Source organism: Rana temporaria, chromosome 3 (assembly GCF_905171775.1).
Source record: "Rana temporaria chromosome 3, aRanTem1.1, whole genome shotgun sequence".
NCBI lineage: Eukaryota > Metazoa > Chordata > Amphibia > Anura > Ranidae > Rana > Rana temporaria.
Window position 1 is genome coordinate 95,089,250 of NC_053491.1, and position 21,189 is coordinate 95,110,438.

The following is a 21,189-nucleotide window of genomic DNA, read 5'->3' on the forward strand; positions in this document are numbered from 1 at the left end:
GCCGGAATGAGCAAAGGTACGTTTGGAGAAGAAAGGGCACGGAATTTAATGAAAAGAACCTCTGTCCAACTGTTAAGCATGGGGGTGGATTAATCATGCTTTGGGGTTGTATTGCAGCCAATGGCACAGGGAACATTTCACGAGTAGAAGGAAAAAATGGATTCAATAAAATTTCAGCAAATTGTGGATGGTAACTTGATGCCATCTGTGAAAAAGCTGAAGTTAAAGAGAGGATGGCTTCTACAAATGGATAATGATCCTAAACATACCTCAAAATCCACGGGGAATTACATCAAGAGGCGTAAACTGAAGGTTTTGCCATGGCCTTCACAATTTCCTGACCTCAACATAATTGAAAATCTATGGATAGACCTTAAAAGAGCAGTGCGTGACAGACAGCCCAGAAATCTCAAAGAACTGGAAGACTTTTGTAAGGAAGGATGGGCAAAGATACCTACAAAAAGCGTTTACAAGCTCTGATACTTGCCAAAGGGGGCAGTACAAGATATTAACTCTGCAGGGTGCCCAAACTTTTGCAGACGCCATTTTTTTGTTTTCTGTAATTTTGAAAGTGTAAATGATGGAAATAAAATCTAACTTTAACTTGACATATTATAAGAATGTCTAATCTGTAATTTGATGCCTTTTGGAGATTTTTCCATCTTTCCTTGGCTTTATTATGCACATTAATACAAATTTGTACCTGGGGTGCCCAAACTTTCGATCCCCACTGTATGCCTTGTTTTCTTTAAAGTGGATCTTCACTCAAAAATGAATGTACCACTCATCCAAATAAAGAGTTGTGTGAGCCACTCAGGCTTTAAGGGGTTCTAGTCTTGTACCCACCGATGTGAGCACAGCTGAGTGCCGGCTGCGGAAGGAGATCACCCCGGCTCCAGACATCAATTTATAGTGAAAGAAATGTCCCATGAGCCGCACATCAAGACAGACTCGCTGTAATGTAGTATGTGGCAACCTCAGCCTGAGCTCCAACCAGTCCAAGCCCAACACATTTCGCTCCACCCTTCAGAGCTTAACCACTCATCCACCTCCCCACTCCTAGCACATTTTTTGCTGAGAGTGGGAATCTTGTTTGACATTCCCTGCTACAATTCCCTTAGTTCTGGCCCAGGTGAGAATTACCTTACTCGTGAACCCCCCACCACCACCACCACCATTTCATTCATTCACCACCATTTCGTGCATGCGCTGTGGGGGGTTGGCTGTAATTCATAAGAAATGTACAGCCTGCTCCTGAATTCAAGATGGTGGCACCAGGGAAATGCAGTGGTGAGAAGAATCAGCTCCATGGACTGCTACAAAATGAGTGAAGTTCTTACTTTCCATAAATGCTTATAACAGTTTTAGCAACTATTTTCTTTCTTCTTTTTTTCAAAAAAAGAAGATGTTAGTCATATAAATATAATGAATTTACAGCAGTGCTGTAAATTGTCCTAATCCCTAGAATGACAAAAAAGCGCAAACTACGTGTATCATCACAGGGTGATGTTGTGGATAACAGTGTGCCAACATCCACAAGTAACAGTGTGACAACATCCCGGTATTGTTTAGAAGAAGTTAGAAAAGAAATGTGGACTTTGTAGGCACACGCATATGTTTAGTAAAAAGTTGAAGTTTTTAATTGGATAAAGTTAAAACCATTGTATACAAACACATTAAAAAAAACATAAAATTGAGTGACCTCAAGGACTCTCCTAACACCTCTAATCCATATACATATACCACATATAACGAGCGCAAAGATTTGAAGCACGCAGAATGATATAGATCCAATGGTTGTTTGGATACGTGAAGAGGTTGAGTCGTATTCGGAGGTCGCTCAGAGAAAATCGCTCTACATGTTGCGTGCGTTGATGCGCTTCTTCAGGAGCTTGTGTATCTAATAGACAAGTAGGAAGGTATTATAAGAATGCATCATGATATCCAGAAAAAAACATAATTCTATGTAAATAAAAAGATAGTCGCTCTGGTAAGGTTCAACAATGCATGCAGCCCTATGGGGACACACATATATATATATATAGCAAGGTAACATATTGCAAAAAAAATTATATACCGTATTTGCCGGTGTATAAGGCGACCGGGTATATAAGACGACCCCCTAATTTTACAGTTTTTTAAGATTTTTTTGCTTGTACTCACCGTATAAGACGACCCCCCCTTCCAAGGCTTCCGACGCTTCATATTTCTTCCTTCTGGAGCCATATCCTTCTTCATTGTTGCTGGAGCTGGAGCCATATTCTTCTTCCTTCTTGCTGGAGCTGGAGCCAATCATTGCGAGCGATGTATTCTATTAATAAATACAAAGCCTGCTTGGATTGGCAGCAGCTGTAACATCATCAGCCCACGCCTCTCTGACACTCAAAGCCAATCCGAGCAGGCTACTATATGTAGCCTGCTCGGATTGGCAGAGGTTGTTACTCCAATCCAAGCAGGCTCTGTATTCATTTGAATACATTGCTCACCGGGATTGGCTAAGCGGTAAATACTATATGTAGCCGAAGCTACATACAATATTACCGTACATTCAACAGGCATCCGAGCAGCTGACCCGGTGTATAAGACGACCCCTGCTTTTTGGACAGTTTTTTTAAGTGTAAAAGGTAGTCTTATACGCCAGCAAATACAGTAATTGAACACAGGGTCAATATGTATTTCATCTTCAAACGAATCCCTAGACTGCCTGTAAATGTGGCGAATAAATGGATATAAATGAATAAAGGAATGTGAAATGTAAAAAAGTGAATAATATTACAATCCTATCATAGTTACATACATACATTACAATATGGCTGTACAATCAACTCAATTTAGGCTGGTTAGTGCAAAAATTCAAATATCTTATGACAAACTGAAAGAATGATTTTAAGGTGTATGGCTCACTTTACAATATTCTCAGCTCTAATAATGTATCCACCCAGTGTTTCCATATTAAAATGTTATAAATACAGTGTCTATTATATAATTCTACGCACAGGTCTGTACAATTTTGTCCACACAATAGACTGTGCAATCAGATTGTGACATGTGTGGCCAGTCTGTAAACATTATGGACATTCATTGTTCATCTGTTCTCTTGAAAAAGGCTCCAACATGACAGGCAGCATGAAAGGAGAGTCCAACGCCATCTTGTGGTCATGAGGCTGCAGGGCGTTCTTTTAGCGTTTGTTCAATGTAGTGCACCACGGCTAAGTATACAGCTGTGACCAAAAGTTTTGAGAATGACACAAATGTTCATTTGCACAAAGTCTGCTGCCTCAGTGTTTATGATGGCAATTTTCATACACTCCAGAATATTATGAAGAGTGATTGGATGAATTGCAATTAATTGCAAAGTCCCTCTTTGCCAGGAAAATTAACTTAATCCCATAAAAAAACATTTCCACTGCATTTGTGAAGAAGGTTTCAGGGCATCCAAGAAAGTCCAGGAACGCCTGGACCATCACCTACAGTTGATTCAGCTGCGGTATCAGAGCACAACCAGTGCAGAGCTTGCTCGGGAATGGCAGCAGGCCGCTGTAAGTGCATCTGTACCAGGCCCGGATTGGCCATATGGCAAACCGGGCATATGCCCGGTGGGCCGCGGCCGCCGGGCCGCTGTTCTTGCTTGCGGGGGCCAAGGCAGGCTGCTCTGTAAGCCGGCGCCGGTCCTTCGACCTTTCCGCGGCCGCCCGGCTGCCAGTTCAGCCTCAGGCTCAGCCTTCGGCATCGGGATCTGCAGCAGGAGGATGTAAACAAGAAGGGGGAGGGACTAGAGGAGACACCGCTCCACGGCCGCCAGTGAAGTTCAGCCGTTGGTGCCGGGGGGCGTGACCAGGAAGGGAGAGGAGCCTGCTACAGCATGTTCTGCAGATGGGATCTCCGAGAAAACGTAAGTGCCGGCCCCTGTAACCTGAATAGGAGGAGCGGTGGGGTGGCTGGCTGGCTGGCTGCATCTAGAACAATCATTCTCTCCATCTTCTTCCCACGGTCTCTGAATGCCTGCTTCTGCTCCTCTCCCTCTCGCAGGCATTCAGGTACTGCGGGAAGGAGATGGAGAGAATGATTCTTCTATATGCAGCCAACCCACCGCTCCACCTATCCTGCTCATCTCTGCTGCGCCCACAGTGCTCTCTACCCCCCTCCACAGTGCTCTCTAGCCCCCAGTGCTCTCCACCTCCCCCATGCTCTCTGCTGCCCCCTGCCTCTCTTCCTGTGCTCTGCACCTCTCCCCTGTGATATCCACCTCTCCCTGTGCCCTCCACTTCTCCCCCAGTGCTATCCAGCCCACCCCCCCTGTGCTCTCCTCCTCCCTCCTGTACTCTCCACCTCCCCCCTGCTCTAGGCTGCCCCCCTGTGCCCTCCGCCTCTCCCCCTGTGCTCTTCACCTCCCCCAGTGCTCTCCAGCCCCTCCCAGTGCTCTCCACCACCCCCCATGCTCTACGCTGCCCCCCCTGTGCCCTCCGTCTCTCCCCCTGTGCTCTCTACCTCCCCCCATGCTCTATGCTGCCCCCTGTGCCCTCCGCCTCTCCCCCTGTGCTCTCTACCTCCCCCATGCTCTACGCTGCCCCCTGTGCTCTCCACCTCCCCCTGTGCTCTTTTCAATTCCCCTAATTCTCTCCAACCCCCCCAGTGCTCTCCAGCCCCCCTTCTCTCCATCTCTCTCCTGTGCTCTCCACCTCCCCCATGCTCTACGCTGCCCCCCTGTGCCCTCCGTCTCTCCCCCTGTGCTCTCTACCTCCCCCCATGCTCTACGCTGTGCCCTCCGCCTCTCCCCCTGTGCTCTCCACCTCCCCCTGTGCTCTTTTCAATTCCCCCTAATTCTCTCCAGCCCCCCCAGTGCTCTCTATCACCCCCAGTGCTCTCTATCCCCCCAGTGCTCTCCAGCCCCCCTCTTCTCTCCACCTCCCTCCTGTGCTCTCCACCTGCCCCCATGCTCTACGCTGCCCCCCTATGCCCTCCATCTCTCCCCCTGTGCTCTCTACCTCCCCATGCTCTATGCTGCCCCCCCTGTGCCCTCTGCCTCTCCCCCAGTGCTCTCTAGCCCCCCAGTGCTCTCTACCTCACCCTGTGCTCTCCAGCCCCCCAGTGCTCTTTAACACCCCAGCCCAGTGCTCTCCACCTCCCCCCATGCTCTACGCTGCCCCCCTGTGCCCTCCGTCTCTCCCCCTGTGCTCTCCACCCTCCCAATGCTCTACGCCTCCCCCTGTGCTCTCCACCTCCCCCCATGCTCTACGCTGCCCCCTGTGCCCTCTGCCTCTCCCCCAGTGCTTTCTAGCCCCCCCAGTGTTCTCTAGCCCCCCCTTTGCTCTCCACCTTCCCCATGCTCTACGCTGCCCCCTGCCTCTCCCCCAGTGCTCTCTAGCCCCCCAGTGCTCTCCAGCCCCCACTGTGCTCTCCACCTCCTCCCATGCTCTACGTTGCCCCCTGTGCCCTACGCCTCTCCCCCCAGTACTCTCCAGCCCCCCATTGATCTTCACCTACCCCCTGTGCTCTCCACCTCCTCCCTTGCTCTCTGCTTCCCCCCCTGTGCCCTTCGCCTCCCCCCAGTGATCTCCGCCTCTCCCATGTGCTCTTCACCCCCGTGCTCTCCTGCCCTCCCTGTGCTCTCTGCCCCACCCTGTGTTTTTGCTTCCCCCTGTGCTCTTCAACCCCCCACTCCCTGTGCTCTCCAGACCCCCATGCTCTCTGGCCCTCTTGTGCTCTCCTCTTCCTCCCTGTGACCTCTGCCTCTCCCCTGTGCTCTCTGCCCCCCTCATTTTCTCCACCTTCCCTGTGCTCTCACCCCACCCAATGTTCTCAAGGTTCTTCCCTGTGCTCTCTGCCCCCCCTGCTCTTTCCCTGTCCCCTTGCCCCCTGCACCTTTGCAGGGTTTCCCCCTCCCCTCTCCCAGGGGATCCTTTAGGATGGAGAGTGGGGATGGGCCGGTTAAGGTGTCATGGGCTGCTCATTCCAAAATGCCCGGGCCTATTTTTTGTCCCAGTCCGGGCCTGATCTGTACACACAGTGAGGGGAAGACTTTTGGAGGAAAGCCTGGTGTCAAGAAGGACAGCAAAGAAGCCACTTCTCTCCAGGAAAAACATTGGGCACAGACTGATATTCTAAAAAAGGCACCCCTAGGGATTGGACTGCTGAGGACTGGGGCAAAGTCATTTTCTCTGATTAATCCCCTTTCCCTTTGTTTGGGGCATCCAGAAAAAACCTTGTCTGGAGAAGAAAAGGTGAGCGCTACCATCAGTCCTGTGTCATGCGGACAGTAAAGTATCCTGATATCCCTCATGTGTGGGGTTGCTTCTTAACCAAGGGAGTGGAGGGCTCACTCACAATTTTGCCTGAGGACACAGCCAAGAGCAACTTTTCCCAACCATCCAAGAACAGTTTGGTGACGAACAATGCCTTTTCCAGCATGATGGAGCTCCTTGCCATAAGGCAAAAGTGATAACTAAGTGATTTGGGGAACACAACATCGAAATTTTGGGTCCATGGCCAGGAACTCCCCAGACCTTAATCCCATTGAGAACTTGTGGTTAATCCTCAAGAGGTGGGTGAACAAAAAAAAACCACAAATTCTGACAAACTCCAAGCATTGATTATGCAAGAATGGACTGCCATCGGTCAGAATGTGGCCCAGAAGATGATTGACAGCATGCCAGGGTGAATTGCAGAGGTCTTAAAAAAGAAGGGTCAACACCAGTGGGGCCCGTCCATTAGGGGCACACGGGCATGGCCCCCTATCCATGCATCTGACCCCCTAATCTACATTAGGGGCGCTGGATGCATGTATTTCAATGGGGGACGGGGTATATTTTTTTTTTAAGCAAGTAATTACATTTATCTGTTAATGTTAAATAATCCACCTCATAATTCATTCTTTTCATTGTGTGTGTTATTTATTTATTTCCATTGCATTTACAGTAACTTGATTTGCATGAATGTTCATTAGAATATAACATCTTTATGTTGTCATTGGTTACCACCATATAAACCTCAACATAATTATCTGGTGGAATGTATAAATGACAGGAATTGATATATTTATTTGTGTGTATTTTCCTGTCATTGTATTCTACATATTATCTTTTTATGGTTTCTGTTAACATTTGCCAAATTTCTCTGAAAGGATGAACATGAAGAGAAAACACATCGAACTTTGCCTCCTTCTGTGGTGCATCCTGTAACCCATAGGGCGCCCTATGATGCTCCTTTGCTCCTCCCTTCTCCTCCAAAAACACCGGCCTCCTTTCGAAAGACACACGTGAGTACGCACTTTTTATGGGCAAACAGCAGAAAAAAGGAGGGTGGGGGAGGGTTGTCAATATTTGACAGGCATAGTCCAAAATGAGTCTACTCTGTTCATAACCTGCATATACTGTACAGTATATGGTTTCTATAATGTAAGATACATTTGAGAACTGCAAAAACCATTCCATTTATTCCCAAATTATTACTTTACTATGATGGCAAATTACCAGCTACCCATTTATTGCCCTGTTTTTATTACAGTAAAACCACTCCCTAAATGGGAGTAGCAATGGACATACATAACTGAATAATCATTTATTATTTTTTTATTATGTAACTTTGTAAAAGGCAGCCATGCATATCTCTTTACCTTCTGGTATGAGCATCCATCGCATAGCGTTGAGCAGAACAGAAGCTAAAAGCTGATCAATGGGCTACTTTTACATGCATGGCAACGCACAACCAACAAGCAGTCCACACGTCCTAGGGTGACAGTGACACTGGTGCTCCACGGGCCCTATCCCGTTGTCATCCGAGGACAGGCCTTACAGGCACCATCAAGGGGTTCAAAGTGAATAAACAAATTTGTGTGTAAGGAAAGTTATATTAAATATTATATATTTAAAATGTTGATAATACATGCAAGTATATAAATAATATATATATATATATATATATATATATATATATATATATATATATATATATATATATATACACACACACCCCTTTTTTTTCTTTCCAATAATTTTTATTGCAAAGTTTACATGGTGTAAAAAAAGCATAAACATTGTCAAATAAATGTCAAAGAGCGAAGCATCCTCTATACCGGGCCGGATCCTAGGGTCACAGGCGGACTGGGTGCAGAAATATTTCTGATGCCCCCACATGGGCGTGGTCGTTTTACTAACCCCCTCCCTTTCAAATGTTTCTATGGCAATGACTCAACCACAGAGATGCTCCTCCACAAAGTCTTCCATACCCTGGGATCATCTCTTAACAATAAACAAAATACAGGAAGAGAAGCAGATACTTTATTGGACCTGGAGGGGGGCTCTGTGATGGACACAAGAGGGCTTCTGTAGAGAGTCTGTAGGAAAGAGCCCCCCCGGACATGCTACAGACATGATACAGGAGATGTTCAGAGACTGCAGACATGATACAGGAGATGGTCAGAGACCACGGACATAGTACAGGAGACGGTCAGAGACTGCAGACGTGGTACAGGAGATGGTCAGAGACTGCAGACATGGTACAGGAAACGGTCAGAGACTGCAGACATAATACAGGACATGGTAAGAGACTGCAGACATGATACAGGAGATGGTCAGAGACCACAGACATAGTACAGGAGACGGTCAGAGACTGCAGACGTGGTACAGGAGACGGTTAGAGACTGCAGACATGGTACAGGAAACGGTCAGAGACTGCAGACATAATACAGGAGATGGTCAGAGACTGCAGACATAGTAAAGGAGATGGTCAGAGACTGCAGACATGATACAGGAGATGGTCAGAGACCACGGACATAGTACAGGAGACGGTCAGAGACTGCAGACGTGGTACAGGAGATGGTCAGAGACTGCAGACATGGTACAGGAAACGGTCAGAGACTGCAGACATAATACAGGACATGGTAAGAGACTGCAGACATGATACAGGAGATGGTCAGAGACCACAGACATAGTACAGGAGACGGTCAGAGACTGCAGACGTGGTACAGGAGACAGTTAGAGACTGCAGACATGGTACAGGAAACGGTCAGAGACTGCAGACATAATACAGGAGATGGTCAGAGACTGCAGACATAGTAAAGGAGATGGTCAGAGACTGCAGACATAGTACAGGAGATGGTTAGAGACACATTAGTTCTGGACGGACACACACCTATGCTCAGAACACTAGTTCTGGACGGACACAAACAAGGAGAGAAGAGGGAGGGGAGAACTCTGCACTTCGGCGCCCCCCCCCACCTCTGCATGCGCCTGGGTGCAAAGCACCCTGTGCACCCTGCCTAGGATCGACCCTGCTCCTATACCATTATAGACCATAATGTGACGACCAAGAAACAGCAAAATCAAGAAAAACTTGGCCTAACGTTCAGGCTCTACCTATTAAAACAACATGCCCTTTTTTTATGATGAAGTAGATCATGGCTGGTGAGAGGGGCTGTATATAGCTTCCTGAAGTGCTCACAGCATCTTGCTTCAATATTCCTCTTAAGAGCCATCAATTGGCTCTTGGAAGGTGTAATGCAAATATCAAAATGTCTTCATGGTTGGGTGTCATGGGTGGGCATTCCTAGGCAGAGCTTATTTGCACGCAGACCACGTTTGAATGAACTGAAGTCCAATAAATGAAAAGGGTGGGCCAGGGACGGTAGAGCCCCTTTCACATAGGGCAGACTCCGGTTTGATCAGCAGGGGATCTGTCTGGGCAGATGGTAGGTCCATATCTCCACTGTTTATGCAAGGTGGACATGGACAGAGCCCACTCTGCTCTATGGGCAGCTGGGTGTAAAGGATTCCGCTGTTGGTCTACACCCAACTACCCTCTGATCCAATCTGCCTAGATGGAGTAGTACGGATTCCCTTTAGTTTTTTTTAGCGGGCCTAATCAGATCGGAGGTAGATGGGAGTAAATAGACAAAAGTCAGTTTAGACCCGCTGGTCCATAGGGGTAAATAGATTGTCCGATCAGGTCCACCTGAAAAAACTGCCAGGTGGACCTGACCAGATGACCTGTGAGAAAGGGGTCTAAAGCTGGCCATGCACTATACAATATTCTTGTTTTACTTTTCTTTACACAAACCATATAATATGGGGTCAAATCTAAACTCTTTCAATTTGTATTCAATCAGGCAGGCCCTTGTACTATATAGTTGAAGGTAAATCTAAAGGAAATTGAATAAGAACATTTTATTGTGTATGGCCAGCCTAAAGCCTGGTTCACACCTATGAAATTTACTTTTGATTCTTTCTGCAGTGCTTTTTGCGGTGCATTTTTGCAAAAAGTTTTTGACACATTTTTCACACGTCTTTTGATGCATTTTGCTAATTTGATGCTTTTTTTTTTGTGCCCAATTTGTTGATTAAAAAACAAAAAACGCAAATCGTGGTAACATTGTGGCATGATCGCCCGACATGCTTTTCTGCAGCTTCTCCAATGAAGTCTATTGAAACAAAACGCACCGTTTTGCTTTATAAAAAAAAAAAACCAAGCCATGGTTCACACTAATGCGATGCTGAAAGCGCAGAAGATTCACTGCGTTTCCCCGCATCGCACTCCAAAGCAAGTGCACAATGTCCATATGATCAATGTTAGTTTAATGACACCCTGAAACAGATAGCAGAATGCAGTGTAATTGCCAAAATCACATTGCATGGGTGTGAACATCCAATGCAATGCGATTCAGGTGCAGGAAAAAGGGTTCCTGCACCTTTTTGGTATGAATGCAATGCGATTTGAGCCATACTAATGTGATTAGTACATGCAATCACATGCAGTTTTTTTTCACTCACCAGAGTGAACCTAGGCTCACCCTTTCCAATAATGCAGCGGCTGAAAAAAGCATGTGATGGTGTCCCATGAGAAACCATTTTAAATGGACTGTAGTGTGTTTTTGCAAAAAGCATTAAAGCGGGGGTTCACCCTATCGACGAAAAAACATTTATTTTTTTTCTTTTACCATAAAATCAGGCATTGTAGCGCGAGCTACAGTATGCCTGTCCCGAATTTTTTACCCCCGTACTCACCTTGTACGCGTAGATCGAAGATACCGGGGAATGGGCGTGCCTATGGAGACGGAGGATGATTGACGGACGGCCCTGGCATGTCACGCTTCTCCGGAAATAGCCGAAATAGGCTTGGTCTTCACGACGCGTGCGCATAGCCTGTGCGCAGGCGCCGTGAAGAGCCGAGACCTACTCCGGCTGTCTTCGGGGAGAGTGACGTGCCAGGGCCGGCCGTCAATCATCCTCCCTCTCCATAGGCACGCCCATTCCCGCGGGAGCCGAAAAATACGATCTCCGATTACAAGGTGAGTCCGGGGGTTAAAAAATCGGGACAGGCATACTGTAGCTCGCGCTACAATGCCTGTCTCGATGGTAAAATCGTGTCGGGGGGGGGTGAACTACCGCTTTAAAAACACATAGGGAGTTATTTACTAAAGGCAAATCCACTTTGCACTACAAGTGCAAATTGAGGGCTAGATCTGAAATGAGGGGAAGCTCTGCTGATTTTATTATCCAATCATGTGCAAGCTAAAATGCTGTTTTTTATTTTCCTTGCATGTCCCCCTCAGATCTACAGCGACTGCACTTCCAAGTGCACTTTCAGTGCAATTTGCACTTGTAGTGCAAAGTGGATTTGCCTTTAGTAAATAACCCCCCATAGATGTGAACCATGCCTAAGGCTGGGGAGCAAAGTGCTAGATGTTGCTAGATGTCCTACAATCATGAAATAAATAAGGAACGTTCTGGCTTGCTGCAGCTTTTAAGGTACACTGTGTACTGCTCACAGTGTACAGTGAAATCAAAATAAGTATTTTCAGTACAAGAGAGGAACCTATACAGCTGTGCAAGACTGAAGGGAAGGCTATAGTTCAGCTCTTTCTTAAGCCCCATACACACGATCTGGACTTCAAACAAACCTTTCCGTGGATTTTTGTTCACAAAGTCATTGGCCATAAACTTGGTATGCATACACACGGCAGGACTTTTTCAACAAACTTTCCCAAAATCACATGTTTTTTTAGCTTTTTTCTGCTCTTTACCACCACCCTTTGTCAACTTCTGCTATTGTATGTTTATTTTAACATTGGTTCTGAGCATGCGTGCTTGTACTTTGGACTAAAGTCCTATGGACTTCTGTACACACGATAGGACTTTGCACCGTAGGACTTTTGTTGCCAAAACGTTTGTCCATTTGCAGAGAGAACTTTTGTCCGATGAAAACCGAAAAAGTTTGTCCGATGGAGCATACACATGGTCGGATTTTTTTGAAAACCTGCTCATTTTGAAGTTTGTTGTCAAAAAGTCTGATCGTGTGTATGGGGCTTAAGAAAAATAAATGAATGTAGCGCAGACATTAATGTATTCGCTATGCACCGTACAAGTAAATCAGACCCCATGTGAATAATTACACTGCAAATTGATCGGCCAGAGCAGTACATTTGATATTCTAGGTGCGGAAGAAAGAAAGCCACTGCCATAAGGAACTTGTTGAAATTACATAGAAGGAGGCATATCCCAACAAATGTGTAGGGGAAAGTGCACAGTGCATTCAGATAAAGGAAAGTACAAGATTTCCAAGGAGCCGGCCGGCCTTTGTAACAGTGCTCATGATGAAAGAGGCAGGATGTCAGATTAGATGGAAATACAGATTGTAGCAAAGTATGGAACATATCAAAAGAGAAATAACTAGAGAAAAAAAAGGTAATGAGTATTTATAAAAAAATGTATTTATTTATTTTGGTTTTGAGTGGAGAAAGATTAAACCCATAGTGGGTTCTATTATGCCGCATACACACGATCGTTTTTCGACATTTTTCAGGATGTCCATAAAACAAAGTTTTTCCAACTTCATCATTAAAAACGATGTTGCCAAGGAGCTGCGGTGGCTCAACGTGATTGGCACTGCGCTGACAAGCCATTCACCTCTGCAGCCAGGGGTTCGGATCCCGGTCTCAGCTACATGTGAATTGAGTTTGGTGGTCTCAGCCCGGCTCCCGGTGGGTGTGCTATGCGAGGGAGTTAAGCCTGCACTTAGTATGCCCACCCACCTCCCACAAAAACCACCACACTTACACGCACTCGAAATTGGGTTAACATGCATGCACTTTGACCACGTGGTCTCTAAAAAGAGAGGCGAAGGACTAACAGGGCTGGTTGAGCGGGCTAATCCTCTCACTCCCTTATAGGGAGTCCCTCTGCCCCGTTGGGCTTCAAAGCGGAGCAGGTAGGGCGGGCTGTGTGGGAGGACCCCCTCACACACCCACCATTGCCACCCGGGGCATGGAGAAAGGTGGCAGATTGCCTCTGGGGGAGGCCTGCCTACTCCCAACTCCTGCAGTCCGGCTCCTCTCTCGAGTATGCGCACAAAATACACTTTAAAAAAAAAAAAACGATGTTGCCCACAACACCATCGTTTTTGAAAAATGATGAACAAAGCGCGGTGACGTACAACACGTACGACGGCACTCTGAGGCTGCATTCACACCTAAGCGTAGGCGATGTGCGGAGTTTTTACCGCGATTTGCCGCGACAAATTGCAGCTTTTTTTACCGCGATTTGAAGCGACAAAAAGCATAGTTTTTAACCGCGGTTTTGTACAGGTCATTGTCGGCTATGGAAAACGCCCAAGCCGCCCGATACGCGCAACAAAAAAGGGTCCGGGACTTGTTTGAGCTTCAGGCGTTCGGCGTTCCGGCGTTCAGTGTGGAGATGTGAACCATCTCCATAGAGAATAATGTTATTTTTCCCCTCTAGCGTCTTTGAGCGTCGCGCTTCAGGCGACAAAATGCCTAGGTGTGAATGCAGCCTAAAGGGGAAGTTCTATTCACCTTTGGGCTGCTTTTAGCTGATTCCTTGTTAGTAAAAGACGATTTGCGCCTTTTTGTCTGTTACAGTGTGATGAATGTGCTTACTCCATTATGAATGGTAGTTTTACCTGAACGAGCGCTCCCGTCTCATAACTTGCTTCCGGGCATGCGCGGGTTTAAAACGTCGTTTTTGCCCACACACGATCATTTTTAACAACATGAAAAATGACATTTCAGAAGCTGAAAAATGTTGTGAAGCCCACACACGATCATTTTAAATGACTTTTTTAAAAACGTTGTTTTTTTTTTTTAATGCCGAAAAAACAATCGTGTGTACGCGGCATTAGTGTCTGAAGCTCCAGTAAAGAGATTTCCCCTGACTTCCTGTGCCAGGGACAATATTTTCACCAGATAGGAAATTAAGGAAAATCTCTAGCAAATCAGAACGTAGTAAAAAAAATAAAACATTTTAAGATTTTAGGACCACGTTCACACCTGAGCGATTTTCTGCTTGAAGCTTGTACAGTATCTTTAAAACGGTCAACAAGCCAAATCCCATTCATTTTAATTGCCCCTGTCCACATCTGAGCGTTCTGTCGCCTGAAGCAAAACGCTTGTCACTCAGAAAAGTACATGAGCTTCTTTTTGGCAGATTACAAGCATTTTTGGCCCCATAGACTTCAATAGAAACGCCGGATTTGAGTGTTTTACGAGCGTTTTTTCGCTCATTTTATGCTCAAATAGCAGCTCTCCACCCAGGGACGGACTGACCATTGAGTCACTCGGTCACTGCCCGGGGGCCCCATGTCACTAGGGGGCCCCGCGGGGACAGCGATCAGAGCTAAAAAACTGTATAAATGACACCGGCAGGGAAGGGGTTAACACTAGGGGTGATCAAGGGTTTAAATGTGTTCCCTGGGAGGTGTTTCTAATTGTGAGGGGAGTGGAGTGACAGGGAGTAGAGAGAGATCGCTATTCCTGAACACTAGGAACAGCAGATCTCTCTCTACTCCCCTGTCAGTACGGGGATCTGTCTGTTTACATTGAGGAGCAATCGCGCGTGCCCGGTGGACATCATGGCCGCCGCCCAACGGCCAACCTGCCGCAGGTGACTACTTATGACGCCGGCTGGTAGGCAAGAGGTTAAAGTATAACTGAAAGCAAACACTTATTTTAGATTGGATAGAGTGGAGAGGAATTAGAACACCTGTAAATGTATCCTCTCTATTTGTCCTGTTTACCATTATCATTGAAAGAGAAAGTAATGTCCCCAGGAAAGTAATAGAAGGGAAATCTTCCTATGGGGGGCACTAGTTCTGGTGAGCTGGGGGTCCTCAAGGAATTCTCTTAATTTGCAGGGATTTTCTCTCACTTCCTGTTTGGCTATGGGAAAGGAAGTGAAGGTAAATCTCTGCAATGGAACTCAGATAGAGAAAGAAAAAACCTGACTGGGGTTATAACCCTCTCTTGCTCTATCAAAAGTGTATGTAAACCCTCCATTCACCCAGTGAAGTGAACAGCCTCAGATGATACACAGAGATGAATAAAATCTCCCTATATAAGTTTTACATCCATATCTGCTGTCTTCACATTTATATACTGTTTAAAAAGTTCAGATTGTTTTAGCAATTTTTTTCTTCCTGTTTAATACAGAGTGTGATGTCTGGGCATACAGCCAAGATAGCTAACATTGCTGATTGGAGGAAAGGCACACACGCCCTCTCATCATAGGCAGAGACTTTAATGTCCCGTACACATGAACAGAAATTCAGACAGCAACAGTCCGATGTGAGCTTTTGAACGGAAATTCCGACCATGTGTAGGCTCCATCTGACTTTTGCTGTCAGAATTTCCTTCAACAAAAGATTGAGAGCTGGTTCTCAAATTTTCCTACGGAAAAAAATCCTAATGGAAAATTCGATCATCTGTAGCAATTCCGACGCGCAAAATTCCGACGCATGCTCGGAAACAATTCGAAACATGCTCATCATAGTGTTGTACGTCACCGCCTTCTTGATGGTCGAAAGTTCAGAGAACTTTTGTGTGACCGTGTGTATGCGAGTCAAGCTTGAGCGGAATTCCGTCGGAAAAACCATCCAAGGTTTTTCCGATGGAAAATCTGATCGCGTGTACGCAACATCAGAGGTGTTTTGTAACAGGGCTAGCTCCCTGCTAATCTATTTATAGCAACCTCCCCAGATAGAAATTTCAGGCTGCTTTTATCTGATGTGTCCAAAAATGTGTCAAAAGTTATCAGGCTGTTAACAGAGGAACGGGTCAGGAGAGAGCTACGGGACTTAGCTCTTTAAAGAGAGATAACAAAACACTGCAGATATATGTGCCCAGCTCAAATTTTATGAATTGGGTTTACATCCACTTTAACCACTTCAGCCCCAGACCATTTTGTTGCTAAAGGACCAGGCCCCTTTTTGCGATTCGGCACTGTGTCACAATTGCGCGGTCGTGCGACGTGGCTGCCAAAAAAAAATTTACGTCCTTTTTTCCCCACAAATCTTTTGGTGGTATTTGATCACCTCTGCGGTTTTTATTTTTTGCGCTATAAACAAAAAAAGAGCGACCATTTTGAAAAAAAAATCTATAATTTTTACTTTTTTGCTATAATAAATATCCCCAAAAAATATATAACATTTTTTTTCCCTCAGTTTAGGCCGATACGTATTCTTCTACATATATTTGGTAATAAAAATCGCAATAAGCGTTTATTGATTGGTTTGCGCAAAAGTTATAGCGTCTACAAAATAGGGGACAGTTTTATGGCATTTTTAATAATGTTAATTTTATTTTATTTTACTAGTAATGGCGGCGATCAGCAGTTTTTATCGTGACTGCGACATTATGGCGGACACACACTTTTGACACCATTTTTAGGACCATTGTCATTTTTACAGCGATCAGTGTTATAAAAATGCACTGATTACTGTGAAAATGACACTGGCAGTAAAGGGGTTAACCTGCAGGGGGCGCTGAAGGGGTTAAGTGTGCCCTAGGGAGTGATTCTTACTGTGTGGGGGCGTGGCTTGGTGTGTGATATCACTGATCGTCATTCCCTATGACAGGGAACAGACGATCAATGGCAGTCACACTAGGAAGAACAGGGAAAGGTTTGTTTACACTTACCTCTCCCCGTTCTTCAGCTCTGTGACCCGATCGTGGGACACCGGCACCGTTCGGGTCCGCGGATCCCGCAGGTGGGGTCTTGTTAAGTGCAAAACAGGGTCTCTGTCTCAGCTTGGCTGTGCTGTAAGCTATTCTGTTGCGTTGGGGTGTTCTTCCAGCCCCGGTGCTGCAGGTGGCAGCAGTGGAGTCAAGGTTTGGGTGCTCTTTCCCAGCAGCCAATCAGGAGGGTTCGACCTTGCTGTGCATGCTGGGGAGGGGTATTTATGAGACAGATGCCATGGGTTCTAGGTCTTCTTCGTCCAGTGTGGCACCCACCTTTAGGGTGGCCACATCACGGCGCCCCGGTGTTATTGCCTACCTGGCCGGGGCGTGCGTGCCATGCAGTGTTCCTGGTTCCGGAGCCATGCTGGCCCGGAGCATCTGAACAGCGACGGGAGCCCAGTGAACGACTGGGTTCCCACCTTTGAGGATCCCAAGCTGTACTGATGTTCTGTGGGGAGTCAGTCTGAGGAGCGCCATTGAGAGGCTGGCGGTCCAAAAGGGCCTGGACAAACCACCGGGGATGGAGGTAGCCGGACACTGAGGGATTGATCACCTGTCAGTCGGTACCTAGCTACTTGCCGACCGCCCACCGTCGTTATACGTCCTCACTTTAGAGATGAATATCTCGGTAACGGCAGCAGCTGCTGCCACAATCGAGATATCCATCTCTTCTGTGGGCGGCCGTGTTAACGATAATGGCGGTCTCCGCGGCGGATTCACCGCGAGATCGCCGTTATCGGTGGCGGGAGAGGGGCCCCCCCCCCTCCCGCCGCTCTCCCGCGCCCTCCGCCGCTTACCGTAGCCGTCGGTAGCGGCGGAGGAGATCGCGACCATCCGGCTGGTGAGCGGGGACGAGACTGAAGGAAAAATCTCCTTCGCCCGTCCCCATAGCTCCGCTGGGCGGAAGTGACGTCAAAACGTCAGTCCCGCCCAGCGTCTTAAAGAAACATTTTTTTTTTTTTTGTCATTTGAAAAAATGACATTTCCAAATTTTTTTTTTTTTTTTTGCATTTAAGCCCAAATATGAGATCTGAGGTCTTTTTGACCCCAGATCTCATATTTAAGAGGACCTGTCATGCTTTTTTCTATTACAAGGGATGTTTACATTCCTTGTAATAGGAATAAAAGTGATAATTTTTTTTTTTTTTTTTTCAGTGTTAAAAATTCTAAAATAAATAAAAATAAATGCGAAAAGCAAAAAAAAATTTTTTTAAAGCGCCCCGTCCCGACGAGCTCGCACGTAGAAGCGAACGTATACGCGAGTAGCGCCGACATATGAAAACGGTATTCAAACCACACAAGTGAGGTATCGCCACGATCGTTAGAGCGAGAGCATTAATTTTAGCCTTAGGCCTACTCTGTAACTCAAAAAATGCAACCTGTAGAATTTTTTAAACGTCGCCTATCAAGATTTTTAAGGGTAAAAGTTTGACGCCATGCCACGAGCGGGCGCAATTTTTAAGCGTGACATGTTGGGTATCATTTTACTCGGCGTAACATTATCTTTCACAATATATAAAAAAATTGGGCCAAATTTATTGTTGTCTTATTTTTTCATTTAAAAAAGTGAATTTTTTCCAAAAAAAGTGCGCTTGTAAGACCGCTGCGCAAATACGGTGTGACAAAAAGTATTGCAATGACTTCCATTTTATTCTCTAGGGTGTTAGAAAAAAATATGTATATAATGTTTGGGGGTTTTAAGTAATTTTCTAGCAAAAAAAAATGGTTTTGTCTCGTAAACACCGACTCTGAAAAACAGGCCCGGGGCTAAAGTGGCTAGGCGACAAGTTGAAGGAGATCCAGACGTAATTCATATCTCCAAGAATCCAATCCAGAGAGGGCCTGTGGCAGAGGTATCTTTCTGAGGCTCACCGAGGAGGGTCTGTGGCAGAGACTTCATCCTACAATTGTCCGAGTGATACTCCGGCTGCCAGGTCAGTGAGAGAGGCCTGTCCGGGTACACTAAACCCACTCTGGCAGGAGTGGCGCAGAGAAGTGTTACGCTTGGGAGCAGGACTGTTTCCCATCATTACGCCTGAATCTGCTATTCTCCCATCTTCTTCAGCTTTACTTTCCTCACCACAAGTTTTATTGTTTTTACCCGGCTGGGTAATAAAGAGCACAGCAAAGAGCACCTGTCGTGGACATTCCTTTACTTCTACTATATGCAATACGCATCACTCACACCCAGGAATTCGGAGGAGCCATGAGATAATGTGCCACCCAAACATCCAGCAGGGGGTAATGCTACATATGTATAGCACCCTGTCACCCCCTCCTATTGGTCATGATCTGCCTGCAATGCATAGACAAACACAGAGACCCAATGATGATATCTTGAATAAGGTATATCATGAAAAAGGGAAAGGTTTTATTAAGAAAAATGTCATTAGCATATTGATGAGGAAGGGGGGCCAGGGAAGGTAAAAATAATCAGATTAAACTTTGGTATTAACATATTTGCTAAGCTAGCTCTTTTCTCATGCTAAGCATTAATGAGAAGAACCTGCCGCAGCTCTACTGCGTGTACACGGGGAGAATTTTAGTTGGAAAACGCACAATGACTACTGGACTTTTTCATCTTCTCCATTAAATTATTATTATTATTATTTTTTCTAGGTTTCAGAGAAGCCTCCAGGACAAGGGGACCTCATACTTGGGGCTGATAAAGAGAACAGACTCCTACCCTTACCTGGAATGGAGAAGATTGTTGTTACACTCCACTCAGCCAGACAGATCCCATTAAATAGTGCTGGTTCTGTGCCATCCCCATTTGTCAGTCTGTAAGTATGAGGTCATCATCCCAGGAGCCCCCAGGGAGATTACATTTCCAGCTTTATTTCCTGGCTGCGGTGTTCTACGTTATCATTCTAAAATCTCTATTGTATCAGGGCTTTCTGGCAAATGTCTAATGAGAAAAAGTCATATGGAGATACTTTTTTTTCAGTTACATGAGTTTCACAGTTTATGTTTTACATTCAATTTGTACTTGGAACTGCACAGCAAGTAGATCAATAGCCATAGCTCCCAACTGTCCCTGATTTTGAGGGACTGTCTCTGATTTGGAGATGTCCCTGATGTCCCTCTTTCCTCCTCATTTGTCCCTCATTTTGGTCTGATCTATATAAAATGCTTCTTTTAACTATTAAAATTTGTTTCCCAGTGCCAAACCTTTCATCTGATTTCTAAATAGCTGAATTTCTAAATTCCAAACGCTAATATAAAGGAATAGTAGTGGTAAAAAATGCACTTGTGGCTTTATTCAATCTTGCGGGCGCGATCACCGCCGGGCACCCGCGATTGCTCGTTACAGAGTGAGAACTGGGAGCTGTGTGTGTAAACACACAGCTCCCAGTCCTGTCAGGGGGAGAAATGACTGTTCGTCTGTTCATACAATGTATGAACAGCGATCTGTCATTTCCCCTAGTCAGTCCCACCCCCCCTTCAGTTAGAACACACCTAGGGAACATAATTAACCCCTTCCTCGCCCCCTAGTGTTAACCCCTTCCCTGCCAGTGGCATTTTTACAGTAATCAATGCATTTTTTTTAGCACTGATCACTAGGGATGAGCTTCGAGTTCGAGTCGAACATTGCCTGTTCGCCTGTTCGGCGAACAACTAACAATTAGGGGTGTTCGCGGCAAATTCGAAAAGCCGGGAACACCCTGTTAAAGTCTATGGGAGAAATCTAAAGTGCTAATTTTAAAGGCTAATATGCAATTTATTGTCCTAAAAAGTGTTTGGGGACCTGGGTCCTGTCCCAGGGGACATGTATCAATGCAAAAAAAGTTTTAAAAACTGACGTTTTTTCGGGAGCAGTGAATTATATAATGCTAAAAGTAAAACAATAAAAGTGAAATATTCCTTTAAATTCTCTCTGAATTGCCAGAGCCGACAATTCATTATAGCCGCAAGTTCAGTTTTAAAATACTTTTTTTCCTTTCAGAAATGACACTTTGTGCAGGGACAGTTCTGTGTACTGGAAACATGCACTATTTCACATGCTAACTTTACACCCTGCCTAGGTATGAAATTTAAAGGAATATTTCACTTTTATTGTTTCACTTTTAGCATTATTAAAATCACTGCTCCCGAAAAAACGTCAGTTTTTAAAACTTTTTTTTGCATTGATACATGTCCCTTGGGACTTAAAATTAGCACTTTAGATTTCAAATGTTCGAGTCCCATAGACTTTAATAGGGTTCTAAAGTTCACACGAACATTTG

At 45.6% G+C, this 21,189-nt stretch overlaps 1 protein-coding gene across 1 annotated transcript in view; it reads left to right on the plus strand.

The window, feature by feature from the left end:
- Positions 1-21,189, plus strand: part of CCDC33 (coiled-coil domain containing 33) — a 156,609-nt gene that overhangs the window by 21,344 nt on the left and 114,076 nt on the right. The window contains exons 3-4 of the mRNA XM_040343016.1: positions 7,121-7,255; positions 19,583-19,746. Coding sequence (XP_040198950.1) covers positions 7,121-7,255; positions 19,583-19,746 — 299 coding nt within the window. The remainder of the gene's footprint in view (positions 1-7,120; positions 7,256-19,582; positions 19,747-21,189) is intronic.